At 39.3% G+C, this 20,262-nt stretch overlaps 1 protein-coding gene across 6 annotated transcripts in view; it reads right to left on the bottom strand.

Moving 5' to 3' along the window:
• Positions 1-20,242, bottom strand: part of rgs6 (regulator of G protein signaling 6) — an 82,831-nt gene extending 62,589 nt beyond the window's left edge. For 2 of the 6 annotated variants that reach the window (XR_004660463.1, XM_034900520.1), the window contains exons 1-2: positions 14,830-14,895; positions 11,313-11,761 (exon numbers count right to left, since the gene is read on the bottom strand). Coding sequence is in view for 5 of the 6 variants with exons in the window: in XM_034900520.1 (XP_034756411.1) it covers positions 11,313-11,654 (342 nt within the window). In the remaining variant the exon portion in view is untranslated. Of the gene's footprint in view, positions 1-11,312; positions 11,762-14,389; positions 14,474-14,829; positions 14,896-20,153 lie in introns of those variants that run through there. The other 4 variants (XM_034900523.1, XM_034900524.1, XM_034900521.1 and 1 more) reach the window with 4 other exon arrangements.
• Positions 20,243-20,262: the final 20 nt, after the last annotated feature.

Genomic DNA, 20,262 nt, shown 5'->3' with positions numbered 1-20,262 from the left:
GTCACATGCCAATTTAGAAACTAACAACTATTAACTAGCTAGGAACTACAGCTATCAAATACATACAGGGAAATGAAATGTAGTTGAGTAGAAGTATCAAGCAGCATAAAATTAAACTTCTCAAGTAAGTAGAGGTACCTTGTAATTATACTTAAGTAAATGACCACCACTGGGCATCTGCCAAGAAAAATAAATGATTATCAATGTGAGTATTAATTATCAATGTGTAGTGTATAGTATCACTATCAGTTCAAAAACAGCCAAGATATTCACTGATGTGCTGCCAAACCCTCCACCCACACACCCACAGACACACACACACACACCTGCTTGTAAATTCCCAAATGCACCTACAGATTGGTTGCAGTCACTTTAGATTCATATGAACAGGTGAAAATCCAAAGTGTTGACAGAGTAGCATGGCCAAGTGGGTTCCTCTGACACCTGCTGTCTGACACAACCAGAGCATGACAAAAACACTGATGCCACAATAGACCCACGAAACCAACTAGCTCTTTGCTTTCAGATAGGAGTAAACAAGTGACTGGGCTTACAAGGAACTCTGAAACTGCTTCAGGTCCAACTCAGTCAAGTGCATCTGGTTGTAAAGTTGTTAATGTTCCCTTTTGGGCTCTGGTGCTTGGAAATTTTTGATAACATCGGACACACAGTAGGTCTCAGCAGCTTGCTTTAGCACTCAAACAAGAGTAAATATCAAAGATAATCCAACCTTTAGCCTGTGTGTAATTCTCTAATCAATCTTTAATCACTAGTGAGCAACGAAGGAGCAACACCCATTGGTTGGTGCCCGACTTTACTCATTTTATCCTAGATCTGTTAAAACATCAAAGATTCAGTGATTGTGCCAATTATTCATTAAAAATCAGAAATATCACATTTAATAAGTGCATCTGTTAAGTGTACACAGAGGAGGATTTATTTGGATTAGAACAGAATGATACAGGAACTCAGTGGGAACTCAGGATGTCATTAGTTCTGCCGGCCCAGGGAATGCTCCCTCCTAGGGAAGGACTTCTGCCCCTTTTTCACTGCCAGCACCAGATTCTGCAGTGGATACTGGCCAGACCCCTGTCCTAAACAGTTCCATTACTTTTAATATACTACCAAAAATCCAATCCCTGCTGAACCCAAATAGCCAAAGATCTCAATGATTAATGCTTTAAATATCGATGTGGATTGTGGAAATGAGGCTACATACAACTCAATGTTAAAATCATGCCTGTAATTTTTTTAAGCTTTAACATATAAACAGTATTTGCTTGGGATTGCTTGATCTCACTTCAAAAACCATCAGTGGCTTAAGGAATCACCCATGCCAACAACTGTACCTTCATATTTCAGGAACACATCACCAAAAACCACCAAGAGCAAAGATTCATTGAAAAACAGCAGAACGAAAAAAACATGTGATGAAAGCGATCATCCTGTCATCTTCAAATTTGCAATTTAAACTCCACCAATTAGCATCTCCCCATCACCTTGATTTGATTAGGCTACCAGCTCTGTTGTGATGAACGTTCCTCAGATATCTGCAGGCGGCTGCGCTGTGATTAGATGTACTTAGTCATTCACTAAGTGACAAGCCACACACACACACACACACACACACACACACACACACACACACACACACTCAAAAGCACAAAAAACAGCTGTAAGTGTAGGTATATGCACACCATATTTCCGTATAAACCCAGAACACACTAATCCACATACACTGTGCTTTAAAGTTCTCACATTATGAGAGCTTAGCAGCTTTAAGTAATGGGTATCATTCAGTTATTTTTTTTGTAAATGTGCAGGATTTATAAATTTTGCTCAAAATGATTTCTGCTAAAAACTAAATAAAAAAACAATGCAACCATACACCAGACAATCTTTTAAGGCAAATGGAAAAAATAATTCCAGCAGGCATTAAAGTGAGCTGTGAGAATAAAAATCTCTCCAGCGGTTTCCTGCAAAAAACTAGTAAAGAGTAAAGATGTTCCTACGTGAACAAAGTAATAATCTTGATCTGGAGTATCTGCTTGGATACAGATGCCATCAGAGTTCAGGAGAAACCTGTGTATGGGTTGCAGCGAGATATGATTCATGCTCTTGCTCACCAATGAATATCTCTGCCAAGTGAAATTGCCTAATAAATATGCACTGGATCGCAGTGACTAGGAATGAGTGGAATTTTATGGTTCGTAAAGGGACTCAGAAACCCAAAGGCATAAAATTAGGTCATCACCTTGTGCACCATGGATTTCATGTTAACACTAAATTCAATTATTAAATTAAGTCAAAATACTGGCAGTAAATCACACTGAAATAAACACTTTACAAATGTCCTCCATACAATTATAATGTGATGATTCTTTGTAGGAGTTAGACCTTTAATGTGATTCTTATTTGTTGGCATTTATTTTCAACACATTAGAGGATCCCTTGTGCAAATTCTTGCGGCCACGTATGCAAGAGAAAAACATTGCCTCTGGAGGTTAATAAAGTCACAGTTAGACATCAAAGGATGGGCAGCTGAAACGAAAACCAACATGTACCTGAAGAATTGCGTAATAATACATGGTTTCCTTTTTTTCCTCTGGACTACTTTGAACTTTTCTGGACATTTTGTTGGGGCATTTGAAACATGAAAACAGTGAAATAGATGAAGTCAGTGGGAATTGAGAATCCAAAAAAAAAATCTTACTTATGCTCTTGCGTTTTTCAAAGACTGGCTAGAATTTTCACAGACTTTGTGATCTTTATGCTGACAGCAGAAACTCTCAACTCAAACTCTGTAGAAGACTTACAAGAGATCTTGTCTGTCTCTGATATTTGTGTGAAATAAAAAAAAGCCTATCAAGAATTTTTTATTTTGTCCTAAAGTCTCTCTTTTGTTTTGCGGATTTTTCTCTGCTGCAAAATAACATTTCAAGACAACAAATCCACTGGAGAACTAGAATTGATGCTTTTTTGTGTCCAATCCAATAGAGTAAATCTATTCAATTAGTTGTAGACATAATGGATGAATTATCTACATGTAATCAACATTTTCTCCATTTAGAGATCTGATGGGTCTTATGTGGGGAGACAGCACTACAGTAACTCATGCTAATGACATTTTTGGTTAGGTTGGAGACAAAAATAATTTGTAATAAGATAAGCCTATTACGATTAATCTGATTTTGAAGGTGACTAAAATTCTGATAAATTTTATTGTAGCGACAAATAACTATTAACCCCTTTAATGTTGACGTTTTCCTGCATCAACCTGCAGTGAAAAAGGTGTAATAATTCAAATGCACCTGCAGAATGTTTTTTTGAAAGAAATAAGAAAACAACCCTCTTCTGTAGCCTTTGAGGCTGTTCATTGCACATCAATAAATTAAAGTGTGGGATGGAATGAACAGATGAATTTTCTACTGGTCAAGTTTTACCAATGGGGTCAGAAATGTTGGTGGTACTAGAGCAAAGGCCATGGTGTCAATAAAATGAAGGGTTGAACCTTTAGCATCAAATGTGCTCAAGAACATTTCATGGCATTTCAGCCTACAATACTTGATTGTGATATTGTGGACATTTTACTGATCCCCTGGAGGACACGATTCTTTGGCCTCTGGCTTTGTTGCAGATGGGGACAGTGACAACATGCGGCGAACTGGGACCAACCAATGGGCACAAAGGTGCAGACCAAAGCCCACTGATGGTTGGTTGAGATACAAGAATGTATGACTATACCCACCAAAACAACAACAAAACGTGGCTTTTTCTTCAAATGTTTAAAGGGTGACTACCGTTTTTTTTCTTCTTTCCTTTGTTTCAGTGTTTAAGTGACTGATAGGAACAACAATCTTTGACATTGGTCTGTATTAAGCGAGATCGCTGCAGTTGGCAGCGGTGAAACAAGCTACAACGTAAGTTTATAGAACAATTGTGCTGCTGGTATTTCCTTTCACAAAAGTACTTGTTTTGCACACTGACAGGCTCAGATCAATATTCTAAGTGTCTCAAAACATTATAGAAAGGTTTTCTAAGGAGGTTGACTTTCTGTTAAAGAGTAAGATACTTTTTAAAATAAAAACAGCCGCGAGATTGTGTTTTCTAAAGCCACCATACTCCATGTCATTAAACAGTCATTTTAGCATCATAAAATACACTTCATTCAAAGTCAAAAAAAACAAAATAAAACTATGAAAAGCTGTTTTGGTTCATCTTTCCACTTTTCCAATGACCACAACTCTAAAAAAACGTAGTTAACCTTTGAGTTCAATCAACTGCACTTTCCTGACATTGACCTTTTTGCGGTGACTGTCCTGAAATGACATTTTATTTCCTCAAACAGCCAAACCTGGGGTTACCTCTCCCTCAATATTTAAAAGATGAAGTCCCTTAATGAAACCTGAGAGATGGCTTTTTTGTACAAAGCGTCTGACTTCCACAGCTGAGACCAATATTTCTGTCCTGTCTAGTGTATTACCTGCTTTTAATGAAGACAATCTTTTCCCATCTATAACCACACCATGATGACCACAACCTTTATATTCATTTCAACCAGATTAAACGATTTCCGGTGCCTCACCTTCACCACAGGGGTTACATATCAACATGGTGCGATTTGTGAACAAATTTGAGATAAGTTTTTTGAATCATTTGGAAATCTGACTCATCCCCTCCCCGGCAAATTGCACCCTGCATATCAGAATCATTTTGAAAAGCATGTTTGTTTTGAAAAGCACACAAATGAGACTTGTTGGTGAACTTTGAATGAATGAACACTCAAAATAAACTGCCTTTCAGAGCAAACAGTGTGCTAATATATTTCACTGTGGCACCAAAGGCAAAAAACTCTGAGAAGGTCCTTTAAAGGCACTCAGGTTTGTGCAGCAGTGAGCCCCTGCTGCAAAGGCAGCATCCATCAACCTTCTCACTGCGGCTTTTTAACCCCTGAGCTCTATTTATGAGCACGTTCCAGCAGCTCGGAGGAATATGAGAACAGGTACAAACAGCTGGTCAAGTAAACAGGCCTGCAGTTCAACAGCTGCTATTGTCAGACAGGAGATAGGATAATAAAAAAGGTGCAATACGCTGGAATACACACACAAATACTCTGCATCCCATTTTTTTCATTCCCTCTCTTTAACACACACACACACACACACACACACACACAAGATGTTGACAATAAAAAATGTAATCTAGTGGTGAGGGGGAAATAATAGTCTACACACAAACATGTGCTGTTTGTTCTGTGTAGATGTATGATACACACTCCTCTCACATGGACAAGATAGAATTCGATTATTTATTGCACAGAACAAAATATGAGACAGAATAGAACAGAATATGACAATAGAATACGATAACACGGAATGAGACAGTTAAAAGAATCAGGCAGAATAAAAAAAGAGAAAATAAAATAGTGTAAACGTAATAGAGCTTATAGAATGGAATAAGATAGAATAGAGGAATATAGAGAAAGAGAGAATTAAATTAAATTGAAAAAATAGACTAACATAGAACAGAGGGACAAAGCCATCAAAATGAATTAAAAAAAACGAAGAGGTGGTGGAGGAAAAAGAAGAAAGGGAAAAGACACAAAGTCGGCCACCGTTTACTGGCAGATGATTGGCTCTCTGTTCTACACTTCAAATCCTCATTACTCTTCAAGCACTCACCCAGTATCAGCTCTTATGTTCTGCCTTAATGTAACCCTCCAACCACTAAAACTGTCCACCCATTAGCTAAAAGTCAGGATTTAAATTTGAAGCAAAAACAAATTGAAATCTTAATCTTAATCTTAATTTTACATGGCGCTTGATACTTTGTGTCCTCAAGGTTTGTACATGGTGAATCTGGAGCACGATTTGCATTTTCCTCCCCCTTTAGGTTTGTGGATGATTGATGATGACTCATCCAAAAAGACTAATGGAAATGCAGTCCAGGACATACATATTTCATTAGAAAGCAATCTTTCGTGTAATAGCAAAATGTTGTGAATAATCAGCTCAGCTTATGATCAAGTGTTGTTTTAAAGCAGAGATGCTGGATTTTTGATAATGGAACACCACCGAACACCAAATCCTATTATGGCACCACCTTTGCCTGGGTTTAAAGGCTCTGTTATCAGTAGTTGTTAGGCAGTGCTCAACAGTAGTTTTCAACTGCAATTTCAAATATCTATTTTCAAATATCTCCATCGCTGCCAATCCATCCAGAACTCTGCAGCCCAGCTCATCACCCGCACCAGATCAACGGACCACATCACACCCTTCCACAGCTCCACTGGCTTCTTACAAAATTCTTCTGCTAACCTTCAAAGCTATCCACCACCTTGCTCCCCCATACTGTATTCTGTATGTTTATATTGTGCGTATTTAATGTATGACTTAATGTTGTCTAGCGTGTCTGTTTCATAATGGCCAGAAAGCGTTCTCATTCGGCCTACCTGCTCAAATTAATGTTGAATTTGAAGTTTCTTTTAAAAATACCTTTCAGACCTCCTCATTCCTTACATTCCTCCCCAAACACTTTGTTTCTCCACAGTTGCACTTTTAGCAGTCCCATCATTCAGACTCAGCACCAAGGGCCTTCAGCTGCTCTGCCCCACCTCTTTGGAACTCTCTCTCTCCACACATCTGTCAACTAGACTCTCTTTCTCAATTCAAATCACAATTTAAAAATATCTGTTTAGATTGGCATACCCAACACACTATAGTTTTCACCATATCCACCTTTATTTTACTGTAATAATTGTGTGTACTAGTTGAATCTCTTAGATTTTACTTACTGCATGATTTTACTATCGTTACATTTGTGTTGTTATGTACCGGTCAATTTTCATTCCTACCCTCACCTAGGGTCATGAAGGCTGGGTCATGACCAAAAGAACGAGATCCAGGGTACAAGCGGACAAAATGGGTTTCCTCAGGAGGGGGGCTGGGGTCCTTAGAGATAGGGTGAGAAGCTCAGTCATCCGTGAGGAGCACGGATGACCCAGTTTGGGTTCATAAGAAAGCATGACCTGTGTGTCTATGCTCTTAAAGAGATTGTGTTCAGGTACAAAGGCAAAGCCATTTGACAGAACTAAGCATGAACGATTGTAAAATTGCCAGATGCCCCTTAATTTATAGTGAGAGTTTTTGTATGCCCTTCAAACGTTTCAGGTTAAGTGGGACAATGTAGTATCACCTCCATTCGCTGTTGGTAATGGAGTGCAGCAAGGAGGTATTTTGTCTTCTATTTTATTGATTAATTATCAACCCAGCTAAATAGGTTAAAACTGGCTGTCTTGTGGGCAACACTGTTGTTAATCATCTTATGTATGCAGACGATCTGGTCCTACTCTGTCCATATAATGCTCAGCTGCAGCAGATACTGAAGGTGTGTTCTCAGTACGGCCTTGATTATGACATAAAGTATAATTTTTCCAACCTTTTTATTTTTCAGATAGACCTCTTGCTGTGAGTGAGGAAACTAAATATTTACGTCATGTTATATCCAATGACTGGAAGAATGACAAAGACCTCTACCGACTGATGTACTGCAATGTGCTCTGAGTCTGAAGTGCTCTTTGTTTAGAACCTACATCACACTGCTACATACTGCTCAACTGTGGTTAAACTAGAAGAAAACGTATGCAGAGGCTCAAGGTAGCCTACCATGATGCAATTAGGTTTCTGCCTGGTATCCCTGCAATAATGTAATAGTGCAATAGTTGCTGTTTGCAACCCCCATCGACGACGAGAGAAAGAAATGCAAACCAATGTAAACAGCTGTTTCTACGCGTTTCCCCCAGCTGATTTTGAGTGATTATTGTGAATATTCTAATTAATATATTTAAACAAATAATGCTGACAATTTACTTTAAGCAGCTAGCACCTAGCCTTGGCCAAAGGGCTCCAGATTTTACCGAATTTCTTCGGGAGATACGCTTCACTCAAAACATGGTGAAATCTATCCCAAAAAAATACGGTGCAAATTGTTACCTCCCACATATTATGCAGATTCTATAGGTTGCTTTTTACAGTGCAGGCTCTGTGGATTTTTTTGGACATTTTTGGGCCTTTATTTACAGAACAGCTGAAGAAATGAAAGGTGAGAGAGAGGGGGAATGACACGGCCGCGGGTCAGAGTCGAACCCAGGCCTGTTGCGTCGAGGAGAAAATATCTATAGATGGGCACCCGCTCTACCAACTGAGCTATCCAGGTGCTCGGGCTCGGTGGAATTTGATCCATTTGTGACTTTTCTCTCCCTCTCTGACCAACCTGAAAAGCACCCTCTTTGTTCCAGGAACTCCTGATTATGTGAATATAACACATGAAATGTACCAAAACTTCACACATTTATGTAAAAATCATTCCCCAGACTAAAATATGTTCCTCCCCAAACATCCTCCCCAATATTCCTCCCTAACCATCTGGCAACCCCCAGAAATGTTCTCACAACCCCATGTTAAAAAACACTGCTCTAGTACAGTGAATTGGATACAACTTTCTCCAGACACCAAATTTTTTAAGCTAACTGGCACACTGTCCAACAAAAGCTACTAGTTCAAGGTGAAATACACTGTGATTGTAAAGCACAATTGCCACCAGAAGGCTCTACCTAAGTCTTTACTGTTCTGATTAGAAGTGCTGTGGATGCAGACACTGTGTTGCATCTTAAACAGTGGGCTCAAGAAAAAAAAATTGTTTTGACTTCATCAACACGCTAAACATATGTGAATGAAGCCCTTTACTGCATGAATTTTGCAGAACTCTGAGTGTAGTGGCACTTCCCTCCAGATTTCTGCCAGATTCTCCTTGTACTTCTTCCATTACAGATGTTGCTACATCACCTTCTAGAACATTGGGGGAAAAGTTTGAAATTAGAACTGGGCAATATGTTGATATTATATCAATATCGTGATACAAGACTAGATATTGTCTTGGATTTTGGATAACGTACTATGGCGTAATAGTGTTGTTTTTTCCTGATTTTAAAGGCTGCATCACAATGAAGTGATGTAATTTTCTGAACTTACTAGGCTGTTGCATTATTTGCCTGTACCCACTTAATCATTATATCCGCAGTACTGATGATTATTTATCAAAAATCTCATTGTGTAAATATTTTGTAAAAGCACCAATAGTCAATACTAAAATATCGTTACAGTATCAATAGAAGTAGAACATATTGTGATATTAGATTTCCTTCATTATCGCCCAGCCCTATTTGAAATCACCCCAAATGCTATGTAAACTTTATGTCATGTTGCAGTCTGTATCGGATCTCTTCTTTCCTGAATGTTGAGTATTTTTGCAGCCGTTACTCAAAGAGCATCAGGGCACCATGCAAACCCTTACTCTTATTTCACAGTCCATCTATCATGATAAAACACTGCAGGGGAAAGATATCTATATTCACATGTCCCTGCATTCATTCTCCAGGAGATTGCCTTCGGAATAGATTCATTTCTTGCCTTTTATTACGTTCTGGATGATATACAATGATAAACTAGATTGAGTTGCATGGGAGAAACTGTAGCTCTTGTCCCTTTCACAATAAGGTTAAAAGTCAGCGTCAGCCACATATAATGACTGGCCTCTTAGCAGGCTGCATGCTTACCAAAACCATTTCTTTAAACAACAATTGCCCAGTTAATTGTGATACGAAAAGGTACCAGAACTAAAGGGTCACCCTGTAGTTTTCTTTTTCTCTTCCTGGTCGTTTATGAGCTCGACCTTTTGTCCACCAGGGACCAGAGTTGGCTCAGAAAGAGTCTTGTGAACCACTTCTATTGTTCATTCTTTTAAAATGTAGCCCACATTGCTCATAAATCACACTGCAGTCACAAAGAGATTCTGCTGCCGGTTGCTTAAACCCTTCTCTCCCAAAATGTAATAAGTTGTCCTTTCCTGACCAAGAGAAAAACGTTAGCTTTATTTTAAAATCTGTAACTCCATACACCATCTGTCTAGAAATTCTTCAAAATCTTCATCTTAGATTGTTCCAGAACATTAACAACAGTGTGGCTAGCTTGCTGTTTTTTTGCCAAACAGTCACATTAGAGTCCCCAATAAATCCTACAATGCTGGATTCTGCAGCACTTGTCCAGAACCGCACAAATGTAACTAAAATCAGACGGTATGCTGGAAGATACTTGGTTTCTGAGTTTTTGTAGACAGGGGAAGCTCGCTGTCCCTCACCAGCGTGCTTCACCTGCAGGGAAAAATCGTCAAATATGGCAGAAGTGCCTAGCTGAACCCTCTTGAGAGAAACCCCCCCCCCCCCCCCCCCTTCAGGAAACATGTTCAATATTTCAAGCGACTGGTAAATAAGGTAAATGAAACAACTAATGAGGAAATCTACGTGACATGTTAATGTGAATTTTTTGTCCTTAAAAATGTGATTGTGAGTTCATTTCATGTTTGAACGGATATTAAAACAATCTCAATTTGTATTCAAATCTGCACAGAAATATAAAACAGCTGACTTATTTTCCTCAGCGTGAAAATAGGTGTGTAGCATTCCGTTTAGTATTGTTATTAGTTCATATACAGTAGATTGTGTGTTTTATATCAATGTTGTTCAATTGCTTTTAATCAAAAATATGTTTGAGTTTGTTAAAAAAGTTCTTACAGATATTCATGGTGACATTTTTAGCTAAAAAGAATGCACATGCATAAGGGGAGTGTGCGGGTTGCATGGAATGGTGCAATTTGAAAAAACAAAAAAAATTACTTTGTGAGGGATCATGATTTGAAAAAGTTTTGGAAAGCACAACTGTTTTACATAACAACACTTTAAATAGCACTTAGCATCTTGCCTTAGTGTGCCAGTGGAAATTCAAAGCTCTCCCATGAGCCTGACACACCAAAAATAACAAGTTCACCTCTTCAAAAGTAAAACCTTGGACTTAAATCGCTCAGTTACCAAAGCTTTGTCTCTAGTATTATAAACATAAAGTGAAAGACATAATAACTACAAGTCAAAGAGACCAAACAGTAGTCCATGCTCAAACTGTCAACTTTCAGCAGCAGTTTTCTGTCCTGGCTTCTAAATGGTGGAATGAGCTCCCCATTGACATCAGGATGGCCCGAAAGCCTACACATCTATCGCCACACGCCTCAAAACACATCTCTTCCAAGTGCAACTTGGATGATAAAAAAAAAAAAAACATACAGGCTTGTTTAAAGCTAATGTACTTGCACTTACTTTTTACTGTCTGGAGTTTGTACCTTCAAGGTTGAAAGCATTTAATTGGAAGTCACTTAGGGTGAAAAGTGTCAGCTAAATGAGAAAAATGTTTCATTTTTGTTCTTACCTTTCTGTAGACGATCATGTTGGGGGAGTCGTCGTCTGGGTCCACAGTGCTCATGGACCTCATGGACAGCATAGGCCGGGTCGGTGTCGTCTGGACACTCTCCTTCGGTTCCTCAGTCCCTTCGTCGGTCTCCGTCACCTCCACAGCGCTCGGCTGCTGCTCCTGCTGCTCCTGCTCCTCCTGCTCCTCCTGCTCCTCCTGCTGCTTCTCCTGCTCCACCTGCTGCTTCTCCTGCTCCACCTGCTCCTCCTGCTCCACCTGCTGCTTCTCCTGCTCCACCTGCTGCTTCTCCTGCTCCACCTGCTGCTGCTGAGTTGCCTCAGCCATGACAACAGGCTCCATTTCAGTCTTCTTCTACTGTGTTGAGTTATGCTCTCTTCTTTATCTACGTCAAGTCTTTCTCTTCTTTCTTCTTTAAGTCCTTTTGTGCACTCTCCTCAGTGTGGAAGCTGTTGTAGGGAGAGAGAGAGAAAGGGAGGGATGAATAAGACAGTACAACTCACCACTGGACTCTGGTCTCCCATCTATCCTGTCTTTTGTTATTGTCTTCCGCACCGACGGGATGTATGAAAAGAAAGCATCATCAATTCTAGTTCTGTTATCTCTTCTCTGCACCTCCTCGTGCTCGGCCGTCATGAGATTGAAGCTGCAGGCAAATAGAAGACATCTATTTGAAGTTGTGCGGCTTCTCTTTTTTCATCTCAATAATTTATAAGATGTTCAAAGAACATTACAAGCTTATTTGCCATTATAGGTAGTGATATTATAACTTGTTAAAACTTGTTTTACAATGAGGAAATAATGTATTTTTAAACTCAACTTTTCACATTGACTGATGATGTTTTCCAACTCTTCTCTCATACCTGAAAATACATGATGGACATGGAAAAGGGAAATCTCAGATACATGGATTTTAACTTATTGGACTGTTTTCCTCACTTGGTTAAAACTATATCTCCAACAAAGAAAATAATTATTTAAAAAAAATTAATCCCTCTCTTTTGTATTATGTTTCTATGTCAAAACACATGTTTTAACAGCGTAGGCTACAATAGTTTTATATAATTTAAGTTGCGGGAAATCAAGAAATAATTTTAGCTGTATTTCTAAAACTGCACATTTATTTTTATGATCTGTTTGTAGAAGAACAAAGGAGGAGAGATGTAGTATGTAGGAAGAAGAGAGAAGAGTAGGCTAAAGTAGAAAACAAGAGATTGTTAGAATAAAGAGGATGAAAACTGAAATGCTGCCAATTCAAACGGCCTACTGCAGAGCAACATTTGGTGTTAACAAGGTAACTTCAACCCAGGGTTTCGTGTATCACGACGGGGGAATTACTTGTTACCTGGTAAAATCACTGTTGTAATTTATGCTGAACACCTAACCTGATAGGGCGCAGGTTAGGTTGCAGATTAGAGTCCAACCGATGTAAAAGCACCGCCTACTGACCAATCATTACTCGATCGATGACGGCGTCACCGTTCTAAGAAGATCCGGTGGAGCTCAGTGTGCAGAGAGATGAGTTTAATTCAATTTTCAATTTTATTTATATAGCGCCAAATAACAAAAACAGTTATCTCACTGCGATTTTCATAAAAGAGCAGGTCTAGATTGTACTCTTTGACGTTATTTACAGAAACCCAACAATTCCCACCAAGAGAGAGCACTAGGCCACTAGGAAGTAACACAAATCATAAACTCAAACTAACAAAGGATAGACTAACACATGAAAGTAATACACAATATAAATATATGTCTATATTTATTTATACATATATGCATTGATGATGTTAAACAAAAAAGGGTAATACACGGTAACCCAACCAAAAGTAGAAGCTGTAAAACACGTCAGGCTCTCCAAGGCCAAAACAACAAATAAAAACCCATACTATCTGGAAAGAAAATGGCAACTGAGCTACAGAGTCAAACCAAAACACACAGTGCTAATCTTCCTGGGTGTCCACAAAACAGGAGAAAAGGGGGTCCAAACAAATGGCAGAGAACTCTTACCAGCTTCAGATAACAATTCAATTAATCTCCCAAATTAAATGCACCAGCAGAGAGTAGTTCACCAACTACACCTAGCATGACAGGAAGTTCAGTGGCAAGAGGAAGGGGCGGGGCCTTGGACCTGGGAGCTTATAAATCCAGTGCATGTTGATCTTGATTCATAGGAAAGGCCTCTGTTCCTCCTCCTGACTGCACTCTACCTGTCTCCATAGATCTCTCATTGTCCGACTAAACTAGTGTCCCTGTCCCAGCGTATTACGTCCCAACCATAACTGGGACTAGTATTCTCTTCCCTTAGCCGATCTTTAATGGAAGACGCAACTACCTCTCGTTACCCATCAAAGCATATTCATCTCCAGCCAGCTGGTGTCCATCACAACACATCGGTGTGCAAAATTCAACTCTTACATCCCTGGACTCTATCACTCTATCACCGGTTATGAGAAAGATTCATAACCGGTCATGTCTATGGTACACATAATTGTATTTCCTATGAAAGTGTTGGGTGGGTGGTCTCCTCTCCAAGAAAGACATGAGACTGACTGGTGTCTCTTTATCTATAAGGCTCTCATTGGTAAACTACCACGCTAACAGAACTTCTCCGTTACTCAGAGGGACCTTATCAGTCTCGCTCTGCTGACTGGTTTTTGCTTTATGTTCCATGAGCTTGGTCTGAAATTGGAAAACCTGCTTTTAACTTTAGGGCAACTTACTCCTGGAACAAATAACACTTCCTTAAAATCAACTCACTTGTGCTTTTTTGACAATTTAGAAATCTGCTTTTAAAAACTTGTACTTGTAATTGCTTCACATATTTGTACTTTTTTTTGCATCCTTGTTATCCTAATTTTTTTTATCAAATCGTTTTTGCAATTCAAAAGATTTAATTGTCTTTCTATTTTTAATTTGGTGTCGCTTCCTTTCCGTACTGTTTTGTTGTCTTTGTAATTTCACTCCATGACATTTTAAATACGGGGCAATGATCTTGAGTGTAAATAAAAGGTAGTATAAAGGAATGCATTGGAACGCGTTGAATACTGTATTAAACATCTGAAACAATTCCTTACTTCATTAAACTTGTGCAAAGCACAAAAGAAAATGCAAGTCCTCAGAAGGTGCAAAGGCTTCTTTCTGTTGAATGTTGATGCAGTTGCATCCAAAATCAATTGTAATAAATTGACTGCATTGCTAATAGCAATGACATCTCCATTTCCATGATACTATCATAATCTAAAGACATAACAATCTTATTCCACTTTAGGTGATATATCAGTGATGTCAACTTTACTTTTAAACAAAGAAACTGTACAAAACAAGGAATCAGACTTTCTGCATGTCAACCTGCTTTACTTCACGAAATAATTGAAGATGGAATGAAATGAAGTGAGCTTTGAGTGAGATTAAATTACTAGTAAAATCATCCTCCCTACCCTCTAAAATGGGGCATGTGCTCTCTCGTTTCCAGTCAGGTTGAAGTAAAATACTAATGACAAATCAACACACTCACAATGAAACGTTGCAGTGCAAAAATCCCCAAACAGTCAAATGTGGAGGGAAGAAGGCCACGCTGCACCATTCCCATGGAAAAATTGGCAAACATTTGACAAAAAGAATCTCAGAGCATTTAAAGACATCAAATAGACCACAGCTGTGCTTTGTCATGCAAGTGCTCATGGGAAATGCAGTTTGCATTTGTAGATCCCCAATCCAAGTTATTTTTTGGGGCTTTTCCCTTTATAGACAGTGGATAGACATGAAAAGGGGAGAGAGATGGGGGGTGACACGCAGCAAAGGGCCGCAGGTTGGATTCCAGCCCTGGCCGCTGTAGGACTCAGCCAACATGGGGCGACCTCTCTTTCTGGGTGAGATAGCGTACGCCCCTTGTATCAACATCTTTGACCAAGTCTTTTTTGGACAATTAATCTGGTGGGGCACCCCAGAAAAAACGTGAGGTGTTGGGTCCCCATGTTTGCTCTGTTGTAATCTAATTACACTTACATTAATTAAGGAGCACGCCCCATGTTAACAAAATATCCTCTGAAATAATGAAGGTTTTAAAGATAGATTTTGACATGGGGCCTTCATAATCATATTCCCATATTTCCAGTTCCAATTGATCATATTTCCACAAACAAAATTGTTTATTTTCCAAATGAGCAGTGCCCACTTTGCTCAGTTGGAAAATAAGCAGTATGTCAACAAGCAGCAGGGTAATTAAGACCAGAACATCCACAGATTTGTCACCTGGGCCTTTGTTTTAAAGGATTAGTTCATCAATTTGGAAAATACTCGAGAATAATGAGAATAAAGTAACCACTCTCATGTCTGTGTAGAAAATAAAACCCTTCAGGCAGCAGCCAGTTAGCTTGGCTTAGCACACAGACTGGAAACAGGGAAACAGTAAAATAGCGCTAGGCCAAGAAATAGTAAAGGGCCTGACTAACTGCCACTTTGCTTGTTTTGAAAAGCCATGATGTCGCTCTCTTTCTCATCGGTGGGCCACGTTCTCTGGGTGGCCAAACCCCGTTTTTTGTTGCCCCATATACCCACATGCCCCTTACCACAGTTATTCTTCATGGCACTGTTTTATTGTTTGAGCTGTTGCACATGACACAATAGTGTAGTATGTATAGTGACAAGAAAAAGCATTCTATTCTATTCTATTCTAAAATCAATAATGAACTTTTGGATGGCTGCAAACAATGTGCTGCATCAAACAATGTGCTGCTTTCAAACAATGTGCCGCTTTCAGCTTTCAAAACAAACTTCTAATGCTGTCTGTGAACTATAAGTAGAGCGCTGCTTGTTTGTCTCGGTGGGTGGATGCAGATTGTGTATGTGTGTGCATGTGTGTGTGTGTGTGTGTGTGTGTGTGTGTGTGTGTGTGTGTGTGTGAGAGAGAGAGAGATAGCGAGGGGGAGAGAGAAAGTCTATTGGTAAAAGCATATTCGTAGCTTTAACTATATAACTCTATAACCGGTTCTTTAGATCAATACACTCGCCAGCCAGCTGCTGAGTTTAAGAGAAAACGTCCAAATAGAGTGAGCATGTTTTAGCCTCTTGTGTGAAGACAAGGGCATGCTTCATGTGTTAAAAAATCCAAATAGGAGAAGAGTTTAGAGGATTTCTGAATGAATGGCTTTGAACCTGCTGTCTTATCTTTATTCTAGGTAGGTGTGGCATGTAGCTGGGATCAATACCCCCAACAGTTGCTCTGACTCTTGCTTTTGCATTTAGATGAAATGTTTAGGTTGAATACGCTCATCTCATCAGCCTAAATCCCACAGAGATTAAGTGTCTCACCCTCTCCCTCTGAGATGCCATAATCACCTTTAAACTGTTTTAAAGAAACTGTAAAAAACATTACATATGTTTTGTTTTCATTGTTCTGTCAAGTTGACCAAACTTGACGGAACAATGAAAACAAAACATACGTAATATCTAACTAACATCTAATAGAGTTAGATGTTTACTGATACTTGATGTTGAATAGGCTAACAGGGATAAATATATGTTATTTACTTTCCCCTTAATGCTGATAGGAGTGCCTGCACTATTATTTAAGAATAATTAAAATATGATTTTGAGGTTTTTAACTTGAATAGTCCCATTTCACTGCTTTACTGCTTTTTTCTTTCTACTCCAGAGTTTTCCAAAGAAGTGTTTATGGTACAGTATGAATTCTATTTCAACATGTCAATTTGAATTCAATCTTTCTTTATTAAGTGCCTAAAACTCGTCTCTGCATTTCCAATCTATGACTATGGTTGAGTATTGTAATGTCTTTTTGAACAAGAGCACAAACGCTGGCTGATGCTTTCATCAGTGTGCACCTCTTACTCTTCTGCATCACAAAAGAATAAAAATACAGCTAGAAGGAACTTAAAGCTAATTAGTTTCCCTCTGAAAGCTAACCAGTGTATTTTTAATTGGCATGGACGCACGAGGTAAACAATGCAGGGATCCTTCACTATACCGCACTGAAGGATGTTTTCCAGAAATAATCCAATTTTGCATACAATGTTAGGATATCAAGTAATTTATTTGTATTAATGTCTATTTATTATTCTAAACTAACCTACTTACACTACGTTCTTCTCATCATACGCTGTGATGACAGGGGGTAGGAGCAGAGTGAGACTTCTCACTGTTTCTGCTATCATTTTCCCTGTGGACCCTCCACAGTGCAACACAAACACACACACACACACACATATACACACACAGTTTTCTTCAACACCCACCCTCTACGCTCCAGGCAAGACCGGATGAGAATGTCTCGATGTTTTACGTTTAGGGCTGATTGAAAACTAGGGGACACCATCAATCCAGCGGGCAGCCGTCTTTTATGCACAAGGAGGCAAAATGACAAAAGTTTTGTTGCAAAAGAAATGAACAGTACAGTATAATACAAAACTGTGATGTGTGACACAACAATCAGTACTCTATTGATTGTCATTCTGTGTGAAGAAATACAGCTATGCTCCCAAATCAGTTTAGTGACACATTTATTCTAATATTCACAAAATTAAATCCAGGAAAATTGGATTTTCTTTCTTCTCACAGATCAATTTACTACAACCTCTACTACACACAGCAAAGAGGTCCAGGTGTCAGAATAAACTTGGGAACATGCATGCGGTTTTATGTTTTCGAGTCAATTGATTTCATCTACCAATCATATGAGAGGAACGCTGCTCTAATTAACGCAGAACTTAAAGTACTCTGGCATGGTGCCTGATTTCTGGGCTATGAATATTTTAGAAAACTAAATAAATTAAAAAGTCCACACGGGATTTATTTTTGATGCGCTGGGTTTATCCAAACGTCCACCTACCAATGAAATAAGTTCTAGCCAATCAGATGCAAAGTAGGGGGGATCTTTGTCGAAAAGCAAGAGTGTGGCTTTAGTTGAGAAAGGAGTTAAAAATAAATGGCGCTGGGCATGAATAGAGGACAAGATGAAAAAGGTGGAGACGGGAAGCCGTTTAGCACTTGGTGCCTCAAATGGAGCACCCGGCTGCAGCGTATGTTCAGGGAAGATACTCACTGTACAGCAGCAGCGGTAAGAAAGTGCTCGCTAGTCATTAGATGCTACTCACAAAATTGTCATACGAGGATGTCACTGGCATCAACGGCTACCGCTGCGACAGCGCCTTTGCTGACCAACTGTTTTTTACACAATGATTCAATGTAGGATTAGGATATTATTGCAATATGAAAATCTACATTGACTCTTAGTTTGACATATGGATGGAAGAAGTAAAAATGTATCCAAAACTTTGTTCTTCTTAAAAATGATGACTTTTATTATTGTGTACTGTAAAAAGGACTTTAACTGTTTTGCCAGTCAACTTAACCTTAATGAGTGCATATCGAAACATTTCACTGTGGATAAAAAAGTTTCAGGCTCAGGATTTTTTCTCCCTTTAAGCAGGTTTTAATAAAGTATGTAGTTATCTGAACATTACACCCACATATCATTGTTGAACATTTCATTCCAAAACCATGAGTATTGTTTTTTTCTGTTATACCAGCCTCCACTCTTCTGCTTTCAGGCTTTCCACCATATTTTGGAAGCTGCTGTGGAGGTTTGCTTCCCTTTAAGTCTCAAGTGCGTTGGCGAGGTCGGCCACGGATGTTGGGCAATAAGGCCCGGCTCGCATTCTATGCAAAAGGGGTTGGATGGGGTTGAGGTCGGGGCTCTGTGCATCTGTGAAGTTCTTTTCCAACGTACTTGGGAAACCATTTCTTCATGGATTTTGCTTTGCACATGTGTACATATGTAGCAATGTGGAAAAAAAATTCAAAAACCTTTACCAAAGTTGTCACAAAGTTGGAGGCACTCTATTAAATGTATACTAAATAGCATTGCAATCCACGCAATATGTTATTTTACCTAAACTGGAGCTAATTTATCAGGGCCCAAACCATAAAGGACAGACCCAGACTAAAAGCACACAAAAATATGCAGGGGTGTCCCCATACTTTTAACCATAAAGTCCAATCAGACAGAACATTAAACACAACCAAACTATCCATAAAATGTGACCCCACGGAACAATCATAATAACTCATAACACATAAGCTCATATCTTCAACATGATATACATTTGGAGAGTTTAGGTTTGATGGATGGTGGTGATATATCTATATCTCCATGGGAATAGACACACTGTAGATCTCTCTGTCTCCAACAGCTTAACTGTCTGTGGTCTCTATGCTCAAAGGATTGCTCCACTCCCCTAACACACCTGCAGCCTAAGTTAGACTCTCTCTCTCTCTCTCTCTCTCTCTCTCTCTCTCTCTTTCTCTCTCTCTCTCTCTCTTTTACTTGTAGTCGCTTTTCATGGCCCAGTTGTAAAACAGTAACACATTTTTTCACCAAACACCCAAAGTGGACACTCAGATGCTGAATTGTACACACACATCAAACACACACTCACACACTCATGCATAGATTTCAAACATTTACAGCCAAGTGCACGCTTCTTTCAGTCACAGGTGGGATCAATATCATCTCACGCACACCTCCGCGTGCACACGTGCATCTCCGACATGTTAAACAGAACTGTGAACATGCAACCAGCTCCTCACTCTGACATTAACATCGCAGCACTGACCGTGTCAACACTATCGGGCACGTCACAGCGCACAGCGCAACTGAAATCTGGTCTTCATATATATTATATATATATAGGGGAATATATATATATATATTTATATATATATATATATAGGCTATTCTCTCTAGCTCCATCAATTCCTTATTTCATTCATGCATCACCTCTCTCATCCCCTTTTCCCAACCCCTCCAGCCTTCTTCCTTACCTCTGCGCATGGAGCTCCGAAGCCAAAAAGCGGCTTCACAGACCCAACCAGAGCGCTGCACAGCACAGTAGAGAGAGAGAGAGAGAGAGAGAGAGAGAGAGAGAGAGAG

This window comes from Etheostoma cragini, chromosome 18 (assembly GCF_013103735.1).
Source record: "Etheostoma cragini isolate CJK2018 chromosome 18, CSU_Ecrag_1.0, whole genome shotgun sequence".
Taxonomy (NCBI): Eukaryota; Metazoa; Chordata; class Actinopteri; order Perciformes; family Percidae; genus Etheostoma; species Etheostoma cragini.
Note: the sequence above shows the minus strand (reverse complement) of the source record. Positions and strands in the feature narration are given on the sequence as shown.